At 28.2% G+C, this 25,760-nt stretch overlaps 5 protein-coding genes across 8 annotated transcripts; 2 read left to right on the forward strand and 3 right to left on the reverse strand.

Annotated features, from left to right (window-relative positions):
• Positions 1-799: 799 nt before the first annotated feature.
• LOC128952000 (cysteine-rich motor neuron 1 protein-like) lies at positions 800-3,585 on the reverse strand. Its single transcript, XM_054297322.1, has 5 exons — positions 3,052-3,585; positions 2,642-2,769; positions 2,381-2,572; positions 1,535-2,128; positions 800-1,460 (listed from the first exon to the last, which is right to left on the reverse strand). The coding sequence occupies exons 1-5, from the start codon at positions 3,558-3,560 to the stop codon at positions 1,159-1,161; spliced, it is 1,725 nt and encodes a 574-aa protein (XP_054153297.1). The 5' UTR covers positions 3,561-3,585; the 3' UTR covers positions 800-1,158.
• Positions 3,586-6,867: 3,282 nt separating this feature from the next.
• Positions 6,868-9,671, reverse strand: LOC128952815 (puromycin-sensitive aminopeptidase-like). The gene has a single exon (XM_054298265.1). The coding sequence runs from the start codon at positions 9,485-9,487 to the stop codon at positions 6,872-6,874; it is 2,616 nt and encodes an 871-aa protein (XP_054154240.1). The 5' UTR covers positions 9,488-9,671; the 3' UTR covers positions 6,868-6,871.
• A 3,537-nt stretch (positions 9,672-13,208) lies between these two features.
• On the forward strand, positions 13,209-14,553 carry LOC128952814 (protein max-like). Of its 4 annotated transcripts, none has more exons than XM_054298261.1 (5): positions 13,209-13,422; positions 13,648-13,713; positions 13,804-13,911; positions 14,016-14,139; positions 14,233-14,553. In XM_054298261.1, the coding sequence occupies exons 1-5, from the start codon at positions 13,384-13,386 to the stop codon at positions 14,367-14,369; spliced, it is 474 nt and encodes a 157-aa protein (XP_054154236.1). In that variant the 5' UTR covers positions 13,209-13,383; the 3' UTR covers positions 14,370-14,553. The 4 variants fall into 4 exon arrangements, with proteins under 4 accessions (XP_054154236.1, XP_054154237.1, XP_054154238.1 ...); XM_054298262.1 differs by having other exon boundaries at positions 14,236-14,553; XM_054298263.1 differs by lacking the exon at positions 13,648-13,713.
• Positions 14,554-18,456: 3,903 nt separating this feature from the next.
• On the forward strand, positions 18,457-23,675 carry LOC128952813 (nuclear factor of activated T-cells 5-like). Its single transcript, XM_054298260.1, has 7 exons — positions 18,457-19,040; positions 19,832-20,126; positions 20,192-20,364; positions 20,429-20,603; positions 20,671-20,806; positions 22,501-23,511; positions 23,613-23,675. The coding sequence occupies exons 1-7, from the start codon at positions 18,637-18,639 to the stop codon at positions 23,615-23,617; spliced, it is 2,199 nt and encodes a 732-aa protein (XP_054154235.1). The 5' UTR covers positions 18,457-18,636; the 3' UTR covers positions 23,618-23,675.
• A 230-nt stretch (positions 23,676-23,905) lies between these two features.
• LOC128952846 (GDP-fucose protein O-fucosyltransferase 1-like) lies at positions 23,906-25,702 on the reverse strand. The gene is made up of 6 exons (XM_054298300.1): positions 25,499-25,702; positions 25,223-25,329; positions 25,029-25,143; positions 24,727-24,939; positions 24,499-24,659; positions 23,906-24,397 (listed from the first exon to the last, which is right to left on the reverse strand). The coding sequence occupies exons 1-6, from the start codon at positions 25,662-25,664 to the stop codon at positions 23,906-23,908; spliced, it is 1,254 nt and encodes a 417-aa protein (XP_054154275.1). The 5' UTR covers positions 25,665-25,702.
• Positions 25,703-25,760: the final 58 nt, after the last annotated feature.

Below are 25,760 nucleotides of genomic sequence, written 5' to 3' on the forward strand. Positions count from 1 at the left end.
GATTATTATCTTATTTATGAATTAATCAATTGTTTAATTAGTGAAACAATTAAATTATAATTGTATTTTAATTGATTATGAAAATTACTGGCAAATTAATCGATTTTTTTTTATAATAATTAGATTTTGTTTGTGATTACTTTTTTTAGTACATTAATATTTTTATTTATAAATAATTTACATTTATTAACAATAATTTATTTTGCTTTTATTTTATAATAATTATTTTACTATTATTTTAATATTTATGAGTAATTATTACATTCATTTTTTTCTATATTAACATATTTATAGCTTTTGAGTAGTATTTTCAATAATTATTTTCAACAATAAAAAAACATAACAAATTATTTTAATTATATATCAGTTAAAGATCAAAGATACAGCAAAATGCATATAATTGAATAAAAATAACTATTAAATAACATACAGTTTAATAATATACATAATAAATAAGTTTATATTTTTTACTTTCAATTTATTAATTTATTTGCACAATGTTTTATTGATGTTTTATGATATGTATATAATTAAAATAATTAGTAATATTTATTTTTAATCATGATTTTATATACGGTATAATTTTATTTACGGTTTTATTATTAACATATTTTTTAATACACATTATAAATAGTTTTAATTAATTATATATTTACAGTAATAATTGCACACATAATCTCTATATTTAATTAAATGGGTTAGAGTGCTGCTATACTAAATGAGCACATATTTTTATTAATAATATAATATTAATATAAAGTTTATATTATAAACACAAGTTTTTATTTTATACACGACTATCAATTAAATTGTTTTGTTTATTATTATTATTATTATAAATGTCAAATCATTTCATTTTAAAATCAAAAATGTGGAACAAATGGTCATTAGTTCTCATTCGTCACAAAACAACAACAAAAAGTTAAGTAAAGTTTTAGGTTTTAGTTTTAAATGTCTGACAAATTATTGGTGATTTTAATTGATGTTTAAACTAATGGATTTTGAAAAAGTTATAGTTTAATATGAGTCAGTCACTTGTGGTGTAGTTGTCGTGTCTGTATATCATATATGTAGGGTTTTCAGACTGACCGGGTATTTAAACATATTTATTGAGCGATTATTGTTTTTTAGGTGATAATAGCTTTTTAATCTAATCCCCTAATCAATAGCAATGGCATTATCGCGTTGATGATCAAACTTAGTACTACTACTACTACTATTATCGCAATTGTCATTAATATTGTTTGATAATAAGTGAATGAGGGTATTGTCTGAGGGTATGGGTACCCGATTTGTTGTATATCTTACATTTGAATAGCGTCTAATCAGATAAACGGCCAGCAAAGTGAATATTCCCAACAATACTATTGATATGAATAGTGTCAATAGGATGGCAACAGTTAACAAATGAGGATTAGCAGCTGATCCTGTTGTCAATGGTTCCCGATTTTCATTTAAATCTAAATATATATAAAAAAGTATATAATGAGTTTTTATATTTAATTAATTTTTAAAAAATTAATTAAAAACATACCACTACTAATGCTATTGTCGCAAACTGGACAACAAATGCCATCAATTGACTTCAATAGATTTGCTGAACACTGAACTGATGGACAGTTGGGTTTAGTGCACATAATTTTTCCATAATTACACAGACATTGTCGGCATCCGTCATCCCATTGGTAACCATTTACAATAAGTGATCCATTGTTTAAAGTACAACCATCGCGTGCTAGTTTGATATCATAGTTTGTATTGAAATATGTTATACACTGACATATGGGACATCCATCCGGCCGTCTCTTGAAGCCAAACGGACAAAATATATGGCAATTGAATGTCTTATTCGGACAGTTATCACATTCGCATAACTGGTGTCCTAAGGCATTACGTTTGTAACCCTGAGGACAGTACAGATCACACGAAAAGGTCGACGACACGACTAATGGTGTGGCGCATACGGGACAGCACTGACCATCAATTCTAACCGGTTTATCACAATGGACAGGGCTACACATTTGCACCTGACAGCTGATCCTACCCATATTGCACTGACAGTATGAACAATCATTTTCATACCATTGATGAGTATTATTATAAAACTTGCCGTTTGATGAAATACAACCTATATTTCAAAAAAAAAATAATATAAATAAAAAAGTATTTAATACTGTACTGTATATTATCTACTGATGGCACTGTATATTAAATTCATAATCCATATAAATTACTATAAATTTAAAAAAAACAAATTTGTGAAAGCAATATACTGTACTATATTTTATCTTAATTACACTTTGCTAGAAATGTACTACAAAAAGTTTAAATGCAATAAATAATAATTAAAAATAATGAACATATATAAAGATAAGATTACCCTGACACGAGGGACAGCATTCATCATAGGATTGTTGTGTCATTGAATGACAGTTTTTAGGGTCGATATGATTACAGCTTTTCTTATAGCAAAATGCGAGGCCATCCCTACACTCACAAGTCGTACACTTATCGGCCAACCATTTATCGCCATTTATATATTGCAAACTATTATGAATGCAATTTTTTGGCACTGGATATAATTAATATTAATAAAAAAATRTTAGCTATTTTTTTGATTAAAATTTTAGTTAACACATACCAGCAATACATTCAATTTGATTACAACACGATCCGGGTCTACCCGTTGCCTGTTTCACTACTCTGGTTACTGTATTATTTGGACAAACTATTTGCGATTCATTACAAACACCCGGCAAACAAACGCATCTATTAATACATTTTAAAAAATTTTTAATTATAACTTTCATATTAAAACTAATAGGAAAAAATAATAATATTTATTAATATACATTTATATGAATTCACATATGTTATAACATTAATTATAATAATATTAAGTTATGTACAGTATWTACTGTATTAATAGAGTATAAATATTAAAAATAAATCAAAAATATAATTTTCATATAACATAGAATATTCTTCATTTATATAAAGATTTAATTTTTAAAAAAAAACTAATAATATTTAATGGCTTAACAAACTTACGTAGTTTGACAACAGTTACGTATGTTTGTGGTGACCAATTTGTAGCTATCATTATGACAGGCCATGCCATCAGTGATAGCACCGACATCTTTACAAGAGGAAGCACCGCCGCTACAGTCGATGACACCGCAAACACCAGTAGTAGATGTAGTTAATCGTTGATCATTGGTCACCAAATTAGTGTGAAGTGCATCCAAATATCTGTCAGACAAACATTGGAGACCATCAGCGCACCTGTCATTGGGACCACAGGTTTCGCCAATAGTTTTTAAACATCTATGACAGCACTGACACTCGTCTAATGTGATTCCGTACAAACATTTGGTGTTTGTAGTAGTGTCCGGACAGTTGGTTAGATTGCAATAAGTTTGTGTACAAGTGCTGTCAATATTATTAATCAATGATGTGATTATTATAATTATTATAATATTAATACTAATAATACAATTTAATAGTGAAACAGTGAAAGCATAGGGTTTGTTAGCAAATAGACATCTATTCAATTGCATAGTTGTCAAGTGCTCTCCTGATAATCAAATGTTTAATTAATAATATATAAAAAAGAGTTGTTATAAGTGTTGCCTCACTATTGGCACAAATTGCTTATAATATATATTAATATATATATATATATTTATATTTATGTGATTATAATAATATAACTAAAAGGTTTTTATAGACAATTTATACACGACAAGGTCGCTAACAAATGAAATAAAAAATATTATTATTATTAATATTAATATTATTAAATTTGTAACAAACACCATAAAACATAATAATAAATAATACTTTTTTCTGAAAAATTGATAATAAATTAATGATAAGCCGATGATTAAAAAAACTACAGCCAAATACACTAAACAACTTATATAATCACTTGAAATTGAGTTGAGAGAAACAATATGCAAACTATTATAAATTGTATAACAATATAATATTGTAATAATAATAATAATAAAACAGTAGCAATCGGAAGCTCCCTGTGTGTATGTGTAGTAAATCAAAGTAATATACAGTAAAGTGTATGTAGAGCACTGGTAGTCAAAAGATTAGTTTTTGCTAACGATGCTGCTGTTAGTGGTAGTGGTGGTGATGATGATGAGGAGGTTGCCTAACAACTCACTTCAAACTATATCTTCACCCAATATTATTATTATTGCATAATATCGTAAAATATTTCATTTCAATTTGAATGTCGTCCAATGCTAACACACAACACAACAAACAAAACTTTTTTTTATAAATCAAATGAAAAAAATATAAATTGATTTGAATGAAAGCTATTAAACACTACACACATTAAACTTATAGTATTTACACCACTTGTCGAGTGTTTTTCACTTTAAATATACTGTTTAGTTGTTATTATTTGAATATTCCTTAAGGAATATGACCTCAATATTGATGGTTCACATTCTGTTCAAATCAGAAAATGTTTGGCGAAAAACCAGCAAAAAATAAAAAACTTTTTATATATATATTTATTTTATTTTACAAACAAACAAATAAATATTCTTAACATTAAGTGATTTTTTCAAACAATAAGTTTTGTTGTTTTTTTGTTTGATATTAAATATTCAATGAAAAAAACTTTTTTATTTCCAATTTTTTTATACCGTTTGAATATTAAATAATAATATTATTATTTAACACATAATAAAATAAAACCAATAAGTTTTTTTTTGTCAAACACACAATGATCACTAAATATATATACTTTTATTTATACTGTACATCAAATTTTTTCTCGATATGAAATTTATTTGAGAAAAAACAGCAAATTTATTATTTATTTATTTATTAGTAGACAATCAGTAATAAATTGTGAAAATAAAAACCTATTATTAGTCACACGTGATTGACGATAAATTTATTATACCGATAAAATGCCATACAATTCAAATATATTATATTATATATATAAATCCAGCCATAAATACTACAACGCAACAAATATTTTATTAGTTAATCACTGAAGTATGTGTTTATATAATATATACTATACTTGTATTAAATATAATAAGTTATGAATGCATTGTTATAATCAACACCACAATCAATATATATATATATATATATATATATATTTACTATATTTACGATATGGTATGCTATACAAGTACATGTTGTACATCACTAGAGTAGTACCGGTATGTGTATTATTGCCTAATATTAATGTATATGCAAAAAACAATGTCTGTAATTAGAGAGAGAGAGAGAGAGAGAGAGAGAGAGAGAGAGAGAGAGAGAGAGAGAGAGAGAGAGAGAGAGAGAGAGAGAGAGAGATTGACTTTATTTTAAACATAATTAAAAATAATTTGTTTTTCTCGCTAAAAGTTTATATCCGTGACAATTATGTATTGCACTGTTTGGGTGCAAATCAAGATAATACTGTATTAATGGGATGCAAAATAAACTGTTGAACTGTTTCTCTCTCTCTCTCTCTCTCTCTCTCTCTCTCTCTCTCTCTCTCTCTCTCTCTCTCTCTCTCTCTTATGTTTATTATTTGTTTATTTCACTTTTATTAGTCGTCTCTAATGAAGAGTAAGTGTCTAATTTGAAGAATAGTTGCCAAGAGTTGGCGTATACTTCAAGAATTTATGTCATCAATAATAATATTATCACATTTTTTATCAGTGTTTGGATTTCCCTTTAAATATAAACTTTATAATATATCATATACAGTATGATATATTGTATTTTTTGCAACTTTTTTTTATAAATATATGATACACTCTGATGTTCAAAGAGTAAACATCAATACAATACAAAACAACAATAATAAGCCAATAACTAAATGTCTCGTCAATTGCCGGTCAAAATAACATATCATATCTTATTTTCAGTAAATATACTGTATTTATATATCTCTGTAATAATAATTAACAGACATTGTTTAGCCAATTCATAGGAAACTTATCATTGAAATAACAAACATATTTATGATTATATATATATATTGTATATATATTTATATGTATATACAGTATATGATGACTATTATTAAAGGCATTTTGTTTTTATGCAATTTTTCATTTACATTATTAAATCAAACTATCAATTGATGTCAAGCATTCAATGGGGATTGTAATTTGAAGTATATAAAGTATATTTCACTTAAGTCTACTAATAAATAGATAGCTTATACTGTATGAAGTAATATCACTTTTGACTAATCGTTTTTATAATAAATAATATCTAATATTTGCTTTAATAATGAGATTCCTTACATAACATTACATATATAGTACATATGCTATGGTGTGGGAGATATTTATCCCATCAAATCAATTAATAAATTATTATTTATTTTTTTGATAAATTCTAGTGAAAAATATTTTACTTTCAAATGTCAGCTCTATTTTTATCTGAATATAAGAATTTTTATTTACAGCACAACAACAAAATTCAATACAAAAATATGTAATTTTTTTCATGTTTTGATATTTATTAATATAAACAAAAATAAATAAAAATGTTTATAAATTTTTTAGGGAGGGGAAAGAGAGAGAGAGGGGGAAAATAGTTTGAGTTAATTATATTAAATTATTATACGCATATTAATCATTTTTTTAATTTTAGCATATGAAAACAAAACAAAATAAAATTACTGTATATGTGATATGTCATCAAATGATATATTAATATTTAAAAGAAAAACTTATTTTTAACACACAAATTAGTAAATTTATATACTGTAAACAAAGTTATATTAAAAATATACCGATAATCACATACTTTATTTTTTCAATTAAATAATAATTGATATCCATATTCAGTAATATTTTTTTTTTTAAAAATAATAGTATTTTTAGGATCATTTGGCCAAAAACTGTATGACAAGTGATAGATCGCGAGCTAACCATTCAATATTCAACCGTATGTTCTCTATTGACTGTTGAACTGTTCGCTCAGTTCCGGGAAACAGGTTTTCATTGAAGAATGTCTTTACTTCTTCGAGTTTGTCTTCTGTGGTAAAGTTTTCCGACACATACTTTACGAGACGTTTCAAAATAAAGCCGCTGTCATACCGACATCTGATGTCAGTCTTGTGATACTTGAAGAACTTCCAGGCTCTGTCGCGACCATAGCTACTGAGTGCCACCGATATAATTACAAAAGCCGAGTCTTGAGATCTGACTTCAGAGGATAGCGAAAAATCAAGTACTTTGTCGATACGGTGGACATCACGAACACTACCCAATGCTATTGACAAACGATTTTTTTCTTCGTGTAGATCAGAGTCGCGATAAAGTTTGAACAGTGCCTCAAACGACTGGTCGTCACAGTCGACGGCAACCGCCCGATAGATTGCATCTCTCAGATCGGGTTCAATAATATCTGTTCCCTTTAAGTGCAAATCAAACAATTTTTTCGACTCAGCCAATACTGTCGGATCTTCAAATGCGGCCAATCGGTTGATTATCAGACTCCTGAGCAAAGTGTCCGAATGTGTTTCACCATTAATCGGTTGCCAACCGAGACGATCAAATATTTTTGACAACAATTGTCTACCAAATTCATAATATTTTGGCTGAACATCTGTGTCAGCCAACAGTTGATGAAGTTTTTCAAGAAATCCATTGATTGAATTCCAAACGGTATAATTGTCTTCATTATTGGCGAAAGCATTCATCCATTTTAAAATATCTACAGTCGACGCCTGTCCTGACTCAACCAAAGCAAACAAATCATTTTGAAGATCCAATCGATTCAATGGCTGTAAGGTTTTGTCATAAATTGATGGTAAAAATAAATTCAATAATTCTGGTGAATAATTGACTCGATAGAAGCCAATACATTCCGGATTCAATTTAATCCATTCATTATCGGCTACATTTGGTATTGAAATTTCAAGTTGTTTGCCATCCATAAGAGCTTCGACGGCCACTTTGTCCGGTTCTGATCCCTTTATTATAGATATAGGAATCATCCACAACACAGACGATTCAGACGGTGGTAGCTTTCCGTCGGCACAAAACTTTTCTTGAGTTAAAGTCAAGATCAATGAATTTCCATTACGTCTTGAACTAACTGTTATGACTGGAAATCCTTTCTGTTTAGTCCAAGTGTTCATCACATCTCTGACTGGTCTATCACTTGCCTCTTGTAATGCTGTCCACAGATCTTCAGTTATTGTATTTTTATACTGATGTCGATCCAAATAGAGACGCATTCCTTTGCGGAACAGTTCATCGCCGATAAACTTGTAAAGCATGTGAACAATAGACGCCCCCTTATAATAGGATATGTTGTCAAAGATTTCATCGATTTCTGACGGATGACCAACTGGTACTTCAATTGGATGAGAGTTGTGCAGAGCATCCGATTCAAGTGCCGGTATGTAATTGTGTGATACAAATTGTGTCCAAATTTGATAATCGGGAAACAAATGATCGACACATAGGTACTCAATAAAGTTGGCCACTCCTTCTTTAAGCCACAGATGTGTCCACCAGTCCATTGTGACTAAATTACCGAACCATTGATGGGACAACTCGTGCGCGACAAGTAATGCAATATATTGTTTCCTACTTAACGATGTATTCATTGGATCCACTAGAAGACAGGTTTCTCTGTAGATGACTAGACCCCAGTTTTCCATAGCTATACCCGAATAGTCGGCGACGGTTATTAAATCCATTTTAGGCAACTGATAGGCGCTATTGAAGTATTGTTTATAATAGGGAAGTGTTTTGGTGGCCACTTTCAGAGCAAACAATCCCTGATCCTTCTTTCCAATCGGTGTATACACGCGAACAGTCACTAAACCGTCCGTACATTTGTCTTCAATGTAATCATACTCACCGACAATGAACGCAACTAAATAAGTGGACATAACAGGCGAAGTGTCAAACTTAACCACTTTAAGACTTTTATCATCTTTGCAATCAACTTCCGATATGACATTCATGTTTGAAAGAGCCACACGATTCTTGGGCACCTCAAGTGTGATGTCAAACGTGGCCTTAAATGCCGGTTCATCCCAACAGGGAAACGCTTGTCGGGCGCCGGTAGCCTCAAACTGTGTCGTCGCCGCATACCTGTCCTCGCCCTCAGGCGTACTGTATTTGCTTCGGTAAAACCCCTTCATCTTATCATTGAGTGTACCGCTAAAGTCAATAGTTAAGAGTCCACTTCCAATCGGCAACAGCTGACCAAAATTTAAACAACTCGTTTCCATGTCGGCTGACATTTCAATTGTTTGCGGCGCCAGTTGTTGGCCACTTTCGGTAGTAAAAGTAGCGGAACTAATAGTCAACTCATTTGCATTCAACACTATCTGTTTGGTCTCTTCATTAACCCTGACTTTAATGGTTTCGTTTCCGCTAAACTGAAAACTTTGGAGATTAGGTCTAAGTTTGATATCATAATTGATTGGTGTGACCATCGATGGCAATCGGTGTTCACTCTTCCTGAAAACGCCACTCATCCTAAATGTTCACCACTTATGACACTAACGTATGACTAAAAAAGTTAATCTTTAGGTTGATATCTATCTAATCGATGACAATATCAACTTAGATGATGATAGCGATGACGAAATCTGGGAACAGATTCATGTGATAATTGTTTTGTTGAGATTTATTAATATACTGTATATTAAAATGCAATTCTATTAATAATAACAATAATTATGATTGCAATTAACGTTATATATAAATGGATTGCAATATTTAAAAATAAAAATTATATATTAATATACGTGTAATCATATACTGTATTAGTTTTATACTGTATTACATAAGTACAGTAAATTTAGATATATAAATAATCATATAAATAAATTTAGATGATATTACATAAGTATTAATATACCGGTACAATACATGTGTAATATTTAGTAAATATTTAATAACTAGTGCATTAAGAAATATTTATTTAAAAATTGAAAATATTCAATAAAATATTTACTAAAAACTACCAAAATATTTACATAAATATTTATTTAAATAGTCATTTATTAGTAATATATTTAATCAATTTGAAATTTATTCTAATCTCTATTTAAATTATAGTATTACAAATTGATATCATATTTTTATTAAGAAAAGGTAAAAAATACACTTAATTTTATTTTGAAACTTAATAACTAATAAAACTGAATAATATTGTATAAATTTTTACTCATTGATTGATTTCATATGTTTAACACAACTAATGATGTTTTCCCTAATATTTTTGCTAATTTTTATATTATAGAGTTATTTGTATATTTACTGTTCGTTAAAAACTATAACTTTAAGCAAAAACTCTGCAGTATTTAGTACTTTATAATCTATTTTTTCAGTTTTAAGTTATAATATTTAATTATATTTACTAAAAACACAAAATATTTAATTAAATATATTTTGATGCACTATTAATAACTGTGTATTAAATAATAAATAACTAGTGTATTAAATGACAACATATTAATGAATTGAATTTCATTGCCAATAAAACAAATTAAGACATTGATGTTTTTGAAATTAAAAAAAATAATTGTATTATATAGGTCTATGGAATAAACAAAAAAAACTATTAAATGTATAATTAATTTGATTGGCACAACAACTACACATTAGTCAATTTAAATACAACAACAAAAAGTTAATAATTTAGAGTTAACTACTAATTTACAACATTAAAAAAACTAAATAATAAAAACCATAGAAAATGCAACATTTGACTGATTTTTTTTGTGACTATTTAGTAAAATAGTATAAAACTGACTCAAAGAAACAAAAACATAGTAAATGACTATAATTTTGTTGTTATTGTTATAAAATTAAATATAAAAATATCATTCAATTCAATGATGATTATGTTTTCGAAAAAAATAGTAAAAACATTATTTACATAAATTTCAATAGTACTATATATCGAAACAAAAATTATATGAAAAATGTAATTTAATTAATATCTAATTGAATGGGATTTCAATTTTTAATAAATAAATAAAATTATGTAATAAAAACTTTATTAAAATGTTTGCAATTTATCATGGTAATATTTACTTTTAAATTTTTTTCACATGTACTTATTTGCAAATTATTATCTCATTGTTAAAAAATGTGATAATAAATTTAATTTAACTAAAAAAATAAGTCAATTGTTGTTTATAATACCATAGAGAGGGCCACATGTGAGCTACACGTGACTTTCACTGGAACTGTAGGGTTATGTTATGTATGTTTTTATTTTGTAGGCCACTGCCCACCACTGGGCATATATGAGGGCTATGGCGGAGACGCCCAGCAACTAAACTGTCTGCTTATTGGTTGACAACATGTGTGTCAACGATTGCCTCACTTTAATCATAGAGATATTAAATACTAAACATAACATAACAGTGAATAATGTGTAATAAAAAATAAATAAAACTTTTAAAAAAATTTATTTATTTATTTTGACGGACATACAGATCAAACTTTTCGGTCAAATATTTTGTTTGTCAATGATTTTTTTTGGGACGTAAAGCACCCGAAAAAAAATCCGACAATTGATTGCCTAAATTACTGGGAAAGTCAGTAATGTTTTGTTTGTCACGTGTTTAGCAATACTAACACACACTCTCTCGTTGTTGATGTCATAGTCAATGATATAACATTTATAGGGATAGAAAACAAAAATTTAGTAAATTACTAGAAACTTTCTAAACCAAAATATCTAATGTGATCTTTCATTATATTAAACTGTACATTAAATTTTTTAAATATTTTAATCATATAATATTATAATTCAACTATGATATAAATTATTGTACTAAAATTAACATATTTGTTTATAAAGTTAATTATAATGTATATCAATAAGAAGCTATATATATATATGGGGATCCCATAATTCCAGTAAATATACAGTATTTATAAAATTGTAAATTTTCAAAAAATAACTATTTTTTAAGCTTGGTTAATTATAATCTTAATTTAAATACACAAAAATATGATAATCACTTTAACCATGCACATATAAATTATTGGACAACATTCTATAGGATTTGTATAATAATTTTTGACATTTACTAATATATAAAGAAATAAAAAATTATTGCCGAGAAATTTTCTTAATAATTTTACTTAAAATAATTTATGTTGTTGTATATTTACTGTTTGTTATAATATTACAAGTATTAAAATGTTATTAAAAAATAATAATAATAATAAATCTAAAGTATAATACAGTGATGTCATAACATAGAATATTCTTCATTATTAATAACTTTTTTTAAATGCTTAAAATTAAAGTTATAATAAACATTACAGCACTGCAATAGATAGCATTGCCAGATCACATTTTAACAACATGTATATAATTTTGCATAATTTTAGTTATACTAACTCACACACGTACCCCTATTAACCCAGGCATCTACACCTACCCATCCCATATCACCCAAAAAATTAATTTTTAAAATATATAATTTTTTATTAGTATTATATATTATTAGGTAATTTCAGTGACGAAATTTTTGTTTGAATTTTAAGAACACTTACACTGACAGTACAGTACTGTATATTATGTCATGTATTATAATAATTATTGGTTTTTATAGTACACTCCACACAATGTGTTTATGTGTACAGTACTACATGTGCACAGTGTGTACAGTAGTATTATACAGGTATATGTGTGCCATTGCATTGTGAACTAGACTGGCTGAATATACAGGACGTTAACATGTTTTATATTACATGAATTGAGGGCAATGTATCAATACTATTGATTGACAAACACACACATATACATGACATAAATAGAATTGACCTTGGTACATTATTCAATTTAAGCTGATTACAAGTTAGCTATATTTTATTTTAAAAATTTTAATAAAAATAATTAAATTTTATATTCACATTAATTACATTCAATTTTATAAATATATATAAAAAACATTTTGATAATAATTTTTTTTAAATGTAAAATATTTAACAAAATATATTTGTACATGTAACAAATAAAATTTAAAAATTATTATTGAGAAAAAAAAGTACATTTGAAATATATTTATGACTAATAATTGCAATTAAATAACAAATAAAATATTATATAATAATTAATGTATTGACACAAAAATAAATAAAACAAATGTCATATTTGGTCAGTCTATTAGTGCGCACATGTAGGCAAAGAGTGCGCCATTTTATTTGCAGTGCCAGTCATAGTAGTGCCTACCAGTGCTCTACTATATCCCCACACAGTAGTACTCGTGTTGTGTTTTGACTCGTTTTTATTGAAGAGACAAATAAATAATTGCAAAATAAAAAGTCTTGAGATATATATAAGTAAAGTGTGTTTTTTGTGACCACAAGACTATCATCTCTAATAAAACTGGACGACAGAGCTATGAGCGATGAAGACAAAGATGTCGACATTGAAAGTGATGTAAGTTTGAATTTAGTCCACACTTTATATTTGACATTAGGTCTTCTTCTTCTTCTTCCTCCTCCTCTACACACCATTGTTATTGTTGTTGTTGTCTCGCATTAGGTTTAGGGATCAGATCTTTTATAGATATATATATATAGCGAGACAACAACAGTGTGTGTGTATTGTATTGAAACACAAAATATAAATAAATTTAATGCTAACTGTGGTCTCCTATCACAGGACGAAGACCTATGTTCTTCGGCATCAATCAGTGGTGACAACAGTCGCAACAATACATTCTCTCAAGTATTGATCCCATATTAGAAATTAATGTATTTTTGTTTTGTTTTTTATTAATGTGATTATCTATACTGCGATAATTTACTGATAATATAGGCAGACAAGAGGGCGCACCACAATGCGCTGGAGAGGAAGCGTCGCGATCACATAAAGGACAGCTTCAGTAGCCTAAGAGATGCCGTTCCCTCACTTAATGGTGAAAAGGTAGGCCTATATTGTTTTGTTTGTTTTTTTTTTGTTGGTATCTATTGTTATCTAATCTATAATTATTTTGTTTGGTTACGCCATACACTCACTCACCCACTCAGGCATCCCGGGCACAGATACTGAAAAAGGCTGCCGAATATATATCATATATGCGACGCAAGAATACGACAGTCCAGGCGGACATCGATGACCTAAAGAGACAAAATAAAGTTCTCGAAGAACAAAGTAAGTGATAATTATGATTGACTTTATATTTATTAAGTGATAACTATTGTTTCATCTAATGGTTGTGTCTTTCTTGTTGCTGTTGTTTATCAGTAGTGCGCACTCTAGAGAAGGCTAAGAGCGCTGGTATTACCGATTTAGGTCTTAACGGTACATCCATTTTGGACAATACAAATCATACGAAGATCGAGAGCGAGTCAGTCTCATCGCTGGATGGTATGTCTGATTAATAACAGAGCAAACCATTCATTGCATACACACAAACAACAACATACCTGTCGTGACCACCACTTACTCTCAGTCAACAGATTTTATAAATAATTAAAATAATAAAAAAAAGAGAAAAAATAATGTAAAATAAGATGTGTTTTTATATACACAAAACAACACACAGACCTGATGTATGATATATATTATATTATAATAATTATATAATAATAAGTTTATTGATATATTTGCCACCAAAATATCAAATTGTATTATAGATTTCAATATGTTTTTTTGATTCAAATTGTTGTGTAATTTATGTATAAGAAATTAATTTTTAATTATATTATTAATATTATATTATTATTAACAAAATTATTTGACATAAAAAGCTAATAATAATTTCTTTATGTATAATATTTATAAAAATTGTTAAATTTTTTTTTGAGATGAATACTAATTTATTAATTAATTTATAACAGTAAAATGCTATAAATTAATTGTATTTAAATATATATAAAATTTGTGGTTACATTTTTTTTTCTAACAAATGAATTTGAGTCGCGATATAATTTGCTATATTTACTGTTATATTTTTAATAACATATACAACCAGTGATTTATATAGAAATTAAAACAAAATATATTATTTTAAATGTCTTACTCCTGAGGCATGACTAGACCATCGGGTTTTGTTCAAAATGAAAGTAGTCATCAAAAAATATGTCTCTAATTCATCAAAAAGGAGGCTAAGGTCGACCTCAATATGACTGCCAAACGGCGTAATAAATATTGGATCTAAAAACTACATAAGCTTTTTGAGAGCTTTGATTACATATATATATTTATATTATTTTTCGTGCAGTTGTGTTATCCATTTGATCGACACGTGTATAACTTTAAGTGAATGAACTCAACCACTAAAACCAGTTTTTTAAACACTAGAAATGTTAGTTAATTTTGTTATATAAAAAATTATTATTTTTTTTGCTGTATAAATCAATTTATGTTATGCTTTTCGTTTTCATTTTTTTACTGTTTATTTATATGACTATTACTGTTAGAAAACTTTTTTATATTTTTGTTTGTTTTTGTTTACATTTGTGTGTTAATAAAAAAAATATGATTTTGTTTTTTATTTTGATAGGAAATTATGTTTTTTTCTATAACTCTCTTATCATTCAATATACAGTATATATATAAAAAAACTTTCTATAGTAGCAACATATACTAGTATATATACAATATTTCTAATGTATATAAAAATTTATTTGATTGATAAACACACAATCATCACACTTGATATAGCACTTAGAAAATAAGCAATCTTTAGACTCCTAAAAACTACTACAGTATTACCACCACTACTACTACTCGTGTTGTTGTCATTTAGAGAGACACTACACTACAGTATATTTGTTGACATAAAAGGCAATGAATTTTTGTTTTGGCAAATATTTGGTAACTTTATTATAAGTATGTCTCGTGAGTTGGCCTTTACTTTTAGCCCCTAAAGCCTGTGTCTCTTTTTTGATACATTATTATTATTATACATATTTCTACACATACACTGATGTATAATACTTGTATATTGTGTACATTAGGGTCCTAATCACTCATCAATTTTTAGGTTATTTTGGTCGCGTCCCTGATCTCTCTCTCTCTCTCTCTCTCTCTCTCTCTCTCTCTCTCTCTCTCTTATCTACAGTATATATTAATATCTACATATACATCTACTTTTCAATTATTTTTACTTGATGCATTTTCTTAAATAGCTTAAATAATTCTTGAATTTTGTCTAATAATGTTTTTAGTATTTTATCATTTTTTTTTTGTTGAGTTATTTATTTAAACTCCACTTCAAAAATCGACAAAAAATAAATTTCAAGTTAATATACGATACATTATATATTAAAAAATTGTGAGATTGAAATAAACTTTTTAAAATTTATATAAATTTTTTATATAAATAATGATGAAAAACTAGTTTTAATTAATATTATTTAAGTAATAAAAGCATTTTTTTATTTGATAACTGCATTCAATTGATTACTTAAATGCTAATAAAATTTATATTTTATGCAATTAATAGTTTTTATATTGTAGATAACAAAATTAAAAACAAACAAAATAAATAACTTTAAAAACTTAGATCATATATAATGCGTAAAAATAAACAAAGTATAAATATTCTATGTAAATGATCATGGTTAATCTTTTATAATAATATTCATGTAAATGTATATTTATGACTAATTTAAATATTAAAATATTAAATACAGTAGTTTAAAAAAAAAACAAACAAAAAACAATTCATGAAAACCCCAGATTAGATTAGCAGAGATAATGTATCGGTAGTTTCAAGTGTTATCTATGGGTTATTAAGTAGTAGAGTCTATAGACACCACCAATGTTTGTATGGGACGGTCATCGGTATTAAGTTGATATTAAAAGTTTTATGTATTTAGAGGGAGAGAAACAGGAATGACTGGCACTGATAGTTGGAAGCGCTGATAACTAATTGGATAACTGGCTGTTTGGTTAGTCCTTCATTATTACTGTTGAGTGGCTGTATGAGACACTTGTGTGATACCCAAACCCAATAGTTGTCATATAAAACTAATTATATTGTCGATTGAGTTCATACAGTAATTTAGCATTCAATACATACAATATTATTCAGTAGTTTGTTGAAAAACTTGTTGAAAAGTTTTATAAATAATTTTAAATTAAGTTTGAATGCAATTATTACCGATATTTCGGGACCCAAACAATTACATACCCCAGCAATGAATTATGTTTACGAAAATAGCTATTTTTTGGACACCGATGAAAATGCATTGCTTGACAGCGACTTTGATCACAACTCATATCAGGTATTTATTGTATTTTGTTACTAATTTATTCAAACAAAAAAAACTATTGTATTGTTAGTGACTCCTATTGTTTAGAAATTGTCACTGAAAATAACTTAAACAAAAAATAATTTCAAAATTACTGTATATCCGTATATAATCATCATAAATAAATACTATACTAAAATTAGCTTTTATTCCTATAAATAAATAGATAGATAGACAATAGGTATATACTATGATTAAACTTTTAGGATATACTTATACAGTATATATATATATTGTAAATGCATGCGATTTAGGGTTAATTCAAAACAGGTATTACTGTATTATTACTAACTATAAAAGACAGGTAAAGTGTCGTAAAATTTTATGTGTGATAAATGCTTTTATAATGAATTCTTTCTCAAAACAGACACATATATATAATACACAAAATTGCAGTCAAATAGTAGGAAATAATTTTGTTTTTGTTGGGTTGTGTTTTGTATACATACAGTACTAAACTTGTTGTACTCATCCGACAAGTTTGTCATTAATTATTAGTATACGTAATGTGTTGAAATTTATTTCATTTGAACTAAAAAACTATTATATATTTTTGAAAAAATCATATATTGCAACTTGCAATACTGTAAATATAATACTCAAAAAAAAACAAAATAATTAATGAGAAACTAATGAGATATTTCTGAGAGAGAGAGAGAGAGAATTAGTACAAAACTGTATACAGTGTATAGCGCACAGGGAGGGGATGTTTGGAGTTTCAAAGTAAAGTTTATAAAAACACTACAAATACATTAATATATAAAATAAATCTATCAATATTTATAGAAATATTTATTATTATATCATTATAAAAATTAAGTTATCTATGCATTTGAAATGATACAAACATATGTTTATAATATTATTATATAAACACTTAAATAGTTTATATTTTACTACAGAAAGAGAGAGTCTAATAGTACTGTATTTAGTGTGAAAAACACGATTTAAAAAACTTTTTTTTTACTTTGAAGTCAATAATTATCGCCACAAATATCACACAAAAATAAATTTCATTTGAAGTCAATCCCTCTCTTTCTTTCTCTCTCTCTTTCTATCTGTTATGCATATAACATGTGGTGACCTCTTTTGTGTCAATACAGTTGTCAATCAATTGGGTCACTAAATTGATAGCAAAATACTACAGTATTTTACAGTAACATACAGTGTATATAAAATAGTAGGCAATAATTTAATAACATTGCATTCAATGCATACATTCAATTGCTATTAGTATTACAGTAATGTTAGACATCAATGAACAACAAAAGCAGTGAAAACATATATACAGTATTTAAACATTAATTGATAGCAAAAAGTKTTTTGATTTGTGTGTCAATTAAATACCAATTTGTTTGTCTTAAATGAACAGTCATTGTATGAATTCATGGGAAAGTCTGGTAAACGTAAACACGAGTTGTTAGACACGACAACACTTTCGTCGTCGTCGGCCATCACTTGCAATTCAAACAACCATTTTCTTGATTCAACTGTCAGTACACATATCGATGAAGATTCTGGATTTTGTGGCAGCAATTTGTCGCCAAACGGTCACAAAATGGTTAAGTTTGACGACGAGATGTTTTTGTTAAAGGCATTGATGAAAGTGGATGAAAGTACATCAGATGAAATGGTTGTCACAAATACTAATACGGCCGCAACCGATGCGGTGGTGACGCCGGCGGCGCCGCCATCAAAGTTTGTACCATTTAAGGCACAAAATTTGTCGGCGAAGTCGAAGAATGGCAAATACGAGCTGAAGATATTGTCACAACCGGAGGAACAGCATCGGTATGTTTTGGTTGCATTTGAATCCAATTAAATTGATATTTGATATCAACTAAATAACAGTTACTATTATTATAGGATTGTTAGTATGATATCATCGGTTATTGTTATATGATATTAAATTTTTTATTATATCTTAATATTCAATTATATATTAATATAAAGTCAATTCAAGTAGTATTTAATATTTTAGTTTTTTTAGTTGTAATATTTGATTTAATTATATAGATAATTTGTGTATGCTAATTTTTATTTGATTACCTAGGTTATTTATAAAGTTTTTTATATTAATAGTTATTAAATATAGTATTTTACAATTTATTTAGCAATACTCATATATTATTTAGTGTACTATATATACAGTATATATAATTGATAAATATGTCTAGTCTTAATGATATTATTTACATTATACTCATTAATGTAAATAAAACAAAAAATAAGTGCTTTAAGTTTAATATAAGCAATTATGAAAAATTAGATTTCAATTACATTATATGATAGTATTCATAATATTAATATTTTATCATTTGTTTTTTATTTGTATTAAATGTATATATAATCAGACATTCACTTTTAATTATCTTAATGATAAAATATAAACTTTATATATACTAWAATMGATTGACAAAAAAATACTTTCAAATTATTTATGTAATAAATATTRTTATTTAGTTGATATYGTAATTTTGTTTTCTCAATATTTTTTTGTTATTTTGTTTAAGTGATGGTAAACAACAAACTGGTTATAATTAAAAAACTTTATTTGTTTTTTGTTGTTTACATATATATAGAGCCCGATATATGACTGAAGGTAGTCGGGGTGCTATCAAAGACCGAAGTGGATTAAGTCATCCAGTGGTCAAGTTATGCGGTTATACTAAGGGTGGTCCGGTCAAAGTTCAGTGTTTTATTGGACACGACAARCATTTGGGTGCTTCCCATCTATTTTATCAGGCGTCCAAAATTACCGGCAAAAACTCTACCCGTTGTACAACAAAGCGTGTCGACGGTACTGTTGTTGTCTTTATGGACGCTTCGCCTCATAATGATATGCAAGTGACCGTAGATTGTGTCGGCATTTTAAAGGTAAATCACAACTTTGATAATTTATTATAAATTTTATTAATTWATTTATCTTTTTTTTTAAATAGGAGCGTAATGTAGATGTAGAGCAAAAGCTCAACCAATTGAAGGATCGTACTGACGAACAAAATTGTGTAACAATTGCCACAAAGAAACGGTCGACCAGATGCCGACTTGTCTTCAGAGCTCAGATACCCGATACTAATGAAATACTACAAGTGGTCAGTTCGCCGATTCTATGGTAATAAATATTAGTATTCAACTATTGGATCAATTAATTAATCAATCCCTACATATTGTTAAAGCACTCAACCATTGGGAACGCCAGAAGTATGCAAGAAATCGTTGGCCCAGTGCGACATCAAAGGTGGTAACGAGTTGTTTATAATTGGCAAAAATTTCTTGAAAGACGCCAAAGTGGTCTGGAAAGGACGGAACTGGACTAAAATGGTTGAACCAGACAAAGAGTTCTTGCATCCAGTAATTCTATTGATTTTTTGTTGTTGTAATATTTTATAATTAATTTTGTTTTTTAATGAAATTACAGACCCATTTGGTTTGTGTGATTCCTTGTTATGACGGACCGGATAAAACTGAGAGCTTAATAGAGGTGACACTAAGTGTTAAAAGTGGCGGAAAATACTCGGAGGCACACAAATTCACATATATTAACTCCGAAAAAGGTAAGCGTTAACAGACCAGGTAGTCAAACAAACCATTTAATTGATGTCTTTGTTGTACTTCCAAGCAATACCTTTCAGATATATATTGACTATAACTTTGTGTTGTTGTTGATTATGATGTGTGCGGATGAATGGATATAATATGTTGAATATGTTTAGATTTAAGCCAACGTTGATATTATGAAGTATTTTAGATAAAGTGATTGTGAATGGATTGTATGAAAGTATTTTGTATTTTTCGTTATAATTAGTTTTTCTGTCACTTAAGTCAGTTATGTCTTTAAAATATTTCAAAACGAATTGCAATTAGACTTTTTTTTGATGATATTTCTGTACAGTCTATATGTATGTCTGTGTGGTGTCAGAGTGTATGATATGTTTTATGAAGTGTTGGTGTGTATGAACTGATGATAAGTTATAGTCAACTATATCTGGAAAAAAGATTACCCAAAGATTAGATGAGAGATATAATTATTATGAAATAAAATTAATATAATAGTAAAGAGATTGTTAGGGTTTTACTGGTTTTGGAAGTACATTATGTTTTAATAATTGTGTGAAAAGTGTAACAATTGTATGCCTTTCCTTAGCCAAATCAACAAGCGATTCATAAAGTGAGCCAAATATAGCTTTGGATTAGCACTTGTGTCTGAAATATGTTTAATAGCCGCTCATCAATGCATTGATGGAGTGGTAGGACCCATACCAATAAATAAGACCTATTTATAATGATATATAAATTATATATATATTTATTGAATATAAATCCAAAACTAATACATCGTGTAATACATATAGCGCTTGCAAATTCATGTCTCTGACCAAAACACAACAATTGAATCCCCAAATCGATGTATTTGTTTTGAGATAATCAAGTCTCGGCCTCTTTTTTTTAATTAAATTTATTAATGAAATTAGTGTTTAGAGAAATTCATTAAATCGAGACTTGATTATCACATTTTTAATTTATTTTTATATTTACAATAATTTTTATTGTGATAACCATTGACTTTGTTTAGACCTATCAGTGACGGAACGTATTATACATTTTTTGGATTATGATTTCCTAGCATTTAGTTAGCAATTAAACTAAACAATACTTTTATTATATACTAGTAGACTATTCAGGGCTATTCCTCCCATTAATTGATTATAATCTAAAGAATCATAATCAAAAAATTACAATAAGTTTTAATTAGGATTTTTTTAGTATTCATGATATTATTTAATTGATAAACAAAATTTAGTTTCAATATCTAAATTTGAAACATTAATTAAAAGATTTTAGTTAAAAATTTAGGTGAAAAAATTATCTGATTTCTGTCACTGATTTAAATGATTATATGAATTGAATGATTGTTTTTTGTATGTATGTATGTATGAGAGATTTGTTTGTATTGTTTTGGATGGATGGATGTGTTTGTGATGATTATGTTTTTTTGTAAGCACTTGTATGTAATTACTATATATGTATGGTTGATTTGAATGTAAATGATGAACTTGTTTGAGATGCTGATTGAGAGCTTCAGGAATGTAGTGATGTTTATGAAGTGATGGTATGAATGTGATGGAAGAGTCGATGAACGGGTCCAAAGTCAATGGTTTTTTATTGAATATTAACTATTACTATATATATATTGATTGACAGATTTGTATGCTTTTCACTAATCTCTGTCTTGTATTTCGACGAATAGTCAATGCCATGACATTAATTAATGGGACGACTGCACAGATTGGCAGCGCACTGCCATCCGGTCAGCAGATCCTGTTGTCGAGTATTGATAAACCAATTATTCTCACAATGATTGGTTCCACTTCAACCCTTACCAGTACTCTAGAGCCACAGATGCCAACACCGCAAGATATTTTGCCACAGACTCTAACGACAGATCAATTGCCAATAAATGAGATGAAATCTGATACCATTTGCTTCTCAAATGAAACGCCAATGAATGTCCAGATGACTCCCGAAACTATTGTTTCAGTTATAGCTGAAGACTCGTTAATGTGTAATAGCATTATGGATACGAGTTCACAATCAGCTGCCAGTGCCACCACTCAATTGGTTCAATCGTATAGTCCAATAAATGCCATGACATTACCCGAGACAGCTATTGTTAATCAAATTAACTCAGAAACTATTGACCAAACTGTCTATAAAAATGACACAATGAATGAGATTCAAAGCACACCCGGTATTATAACTTCACAACCACTGTCATTACCACAACAACCCGTATCGCACTATTTACCGATAAAAACATTTGCGACTATTGAGTCGTCCAATTCTCAAATTGCCAACACAACAAAAACATCGCCAATGCAAGACATGGCATCCATTTCCGACACAACAATATCGCCAATTCAGGACATGGCATCCATTGCCAATAACATGACAACCATTATGGGAGCTATTCAGACATCCATGACTACCACCAGTCAACCGCTTATGCAGCCCGTTGTCAGTACTATCAACAGTTTGCCGCTTATGACGACACCCATTGATCCAAAAGCTAGTAGTGATGGCCAACAACAACCGCCAAAATCCGATGCGACGACTATTGGTCTAATAAACTCAATACAGAATCCAGTGCTAACGTCAAGCGCCAGCACAAACGTAACTCAAGCGTCAAATATATCGGCCCTCTCAGAGATGTCCGACGCAGAGCTACTTTGTTTCATAAATCCGGCGACTTTTGACCAAAGTATGACATAATTTTGTTTTTTAATTGACAACTATTGTCGCAATAAATTCAATGAAAATTATTAAATAATTTTGTTTTTCTCTCTATTTTTTCATTTCTAGTTTAAATCTCTTAAAATCAACGATCTCTTAATTATATACTGTATTTATATACATATTATTATTATATAATAATATTATAATGTAATGTATTTTTTTAATTTGTATTTTTGTGTTCATTTTAAATCTTAATTTATGTTTGAATTTTTTTATTAGTTTTAACAATGTGTATTAAAATAATGGTTATATATAATTTTTTATATATATTTACTGTACAACAATTGTATAAAAATAATGTAATGAGAAATGAATTGATGAATAAAAAACAAATAAAATGATAATAATTTCATAGCTTCTTATAGTTCGTCTCTAAGTAGATGTAAGTCATCGTCAAGTGTTTGTTCGGCAAAAAATTCTGTCAAATGTCTCAAATATAAGACATGAGATCTGAAACGAGTGGCAAAAGCGCTGAATGAAGAAATACAATTAGCAATCAAATGGTTGGCATAACTGAGTAAATAGACATCTATTATGATATCATTGGGAGGCTTATGATCAGTAATATAACCCGTCGACCACAATGTCTTTGTTGGCGTAATTAGGGTAATATTGGGAATCATATCGTGAATCAGTTGCCAAAGAGTTTCGTTATTATTATCGGTGGCGACATAGACAATGTCTATTTGTGATTCACTGGTTACCCGAAAAATTTGATCAACAATTGTCCCAATAGATGGATAACATAGTTCGTATGGCAAAGGATTTGATGATGATTTTGGTGAGCATTGTTGCGATGAGAATAGTTGGGGTAAATCGGGATTTGCTTTTAGCAATTCACACGCTTTAATCTAAAATTGGTTTTTAAAATATACCGGTAATAGTAAAACAATTGATTTAACAAACATATTGTCGAAACAATAGGTTTTTTTGTTTTTCAAGGACTACTAACCCAATCTGTTCCGTGTCTAACATGTATTGCTAAATATGGTTTGCGAGCAAAACTCCGATTTTCTCGATAGGCGTCAGCAATATTAATAACTTTTTGAGAAAAATTTATATATTGTTGTAATTTAGTTGCCTTTTTGTTGGTCGGAAAAGCCGATGGAGCGCCTAATTATAATTACAATAGGATTTTCAATTATAAAAACTATTATTAATTGTTTTAACAATTACTTACCGACAAATGCCAACACTTTAATGTCATTATATTTTGATTTCCATTCGTCGGCAAAATTAAAATCAGTCAATAGTGGCGAATGATATATAGATTGATTAGTCAACCAATTGATCCCGAAGTGAGTCCAAAAGGCATTGAATGGATTTCCATCCATAGGATTGCAGGCCTTTTCCTGTGAACCGCGCGATGAATAACACATTATTTTACGGGTGTCTAAACATTTTTGGGACAATTAAAATTCAAATAACAATTTTTCGATAAATATTATCATAAAATATTATTTCGGTCAAAACTTTGCATACCTTCCGGCCATACGATTGGTGCCAAAACTTTCATAAACTTTTCTAATGTTATCACCCGATGATAGTGTCCAATGGATTTGATATCAATGTAATCATCAAAAGGTATGAAATTGACCTTAATTTATAAAATATTAAACAAAATATACTTTAAGTTTGTTATATAATTAAAAAACTTATAAAAATTTTGACTATACTTTATAATGACTATACTGTATGAAAGGCGGCAATATTAGTGTTCGGTCTATGGATTTGGCAAATTGGAGACTACCTAACAATTGTTCCGCTTGATTACCGAACCGACCTGAAAGTTGGCCACAATTACCGTAAGATCATGATATCATTAATAAATGACAATTTTTTAGTGGTAAATATAATTTAAAAATTATTAAAATAATAACAATACACCATTCAAAAAAATGTGCATGCTAAATACATGATAGAGCACCGGTAGGTAAATATAAATTACTAACCCATACACGAACAATACAGTATATAGCCGTTTGGGTCGATGGCCGGAACATTATCATCATGACTGCCGATTACCACATTTGATGGCAAACTAATTAATAATAATAACAATAATTTTATTAATACAATGCTATTAAAAGTAATTATTATTTTTATATGTGATGTCATGTTATACAGTACTACAGTATTATAGCATAACAAACACTAACAACACATAAATAACTGGAATTATTATTAGGAGAATAAACATTAAAATGCATTGAA

Source organism: Oppia nitens, unplaced genomic scaffold (assembly GCF_028296485.1).
Source record: "Oppia nitens isolate AA-2021 unplaced genomic scaffold, nextdenovo-longstitch-racon4-pilon3 scaffold1_pilon_pilon_pilon, whole genome shotgun sequence".
NCBI classification, from domain to species: Eukaryota; Metazoa; Arthropoda; class Arachnida; order Sarcoptiformes; family Oppiidae; genus Oppia; species Oppia nitens.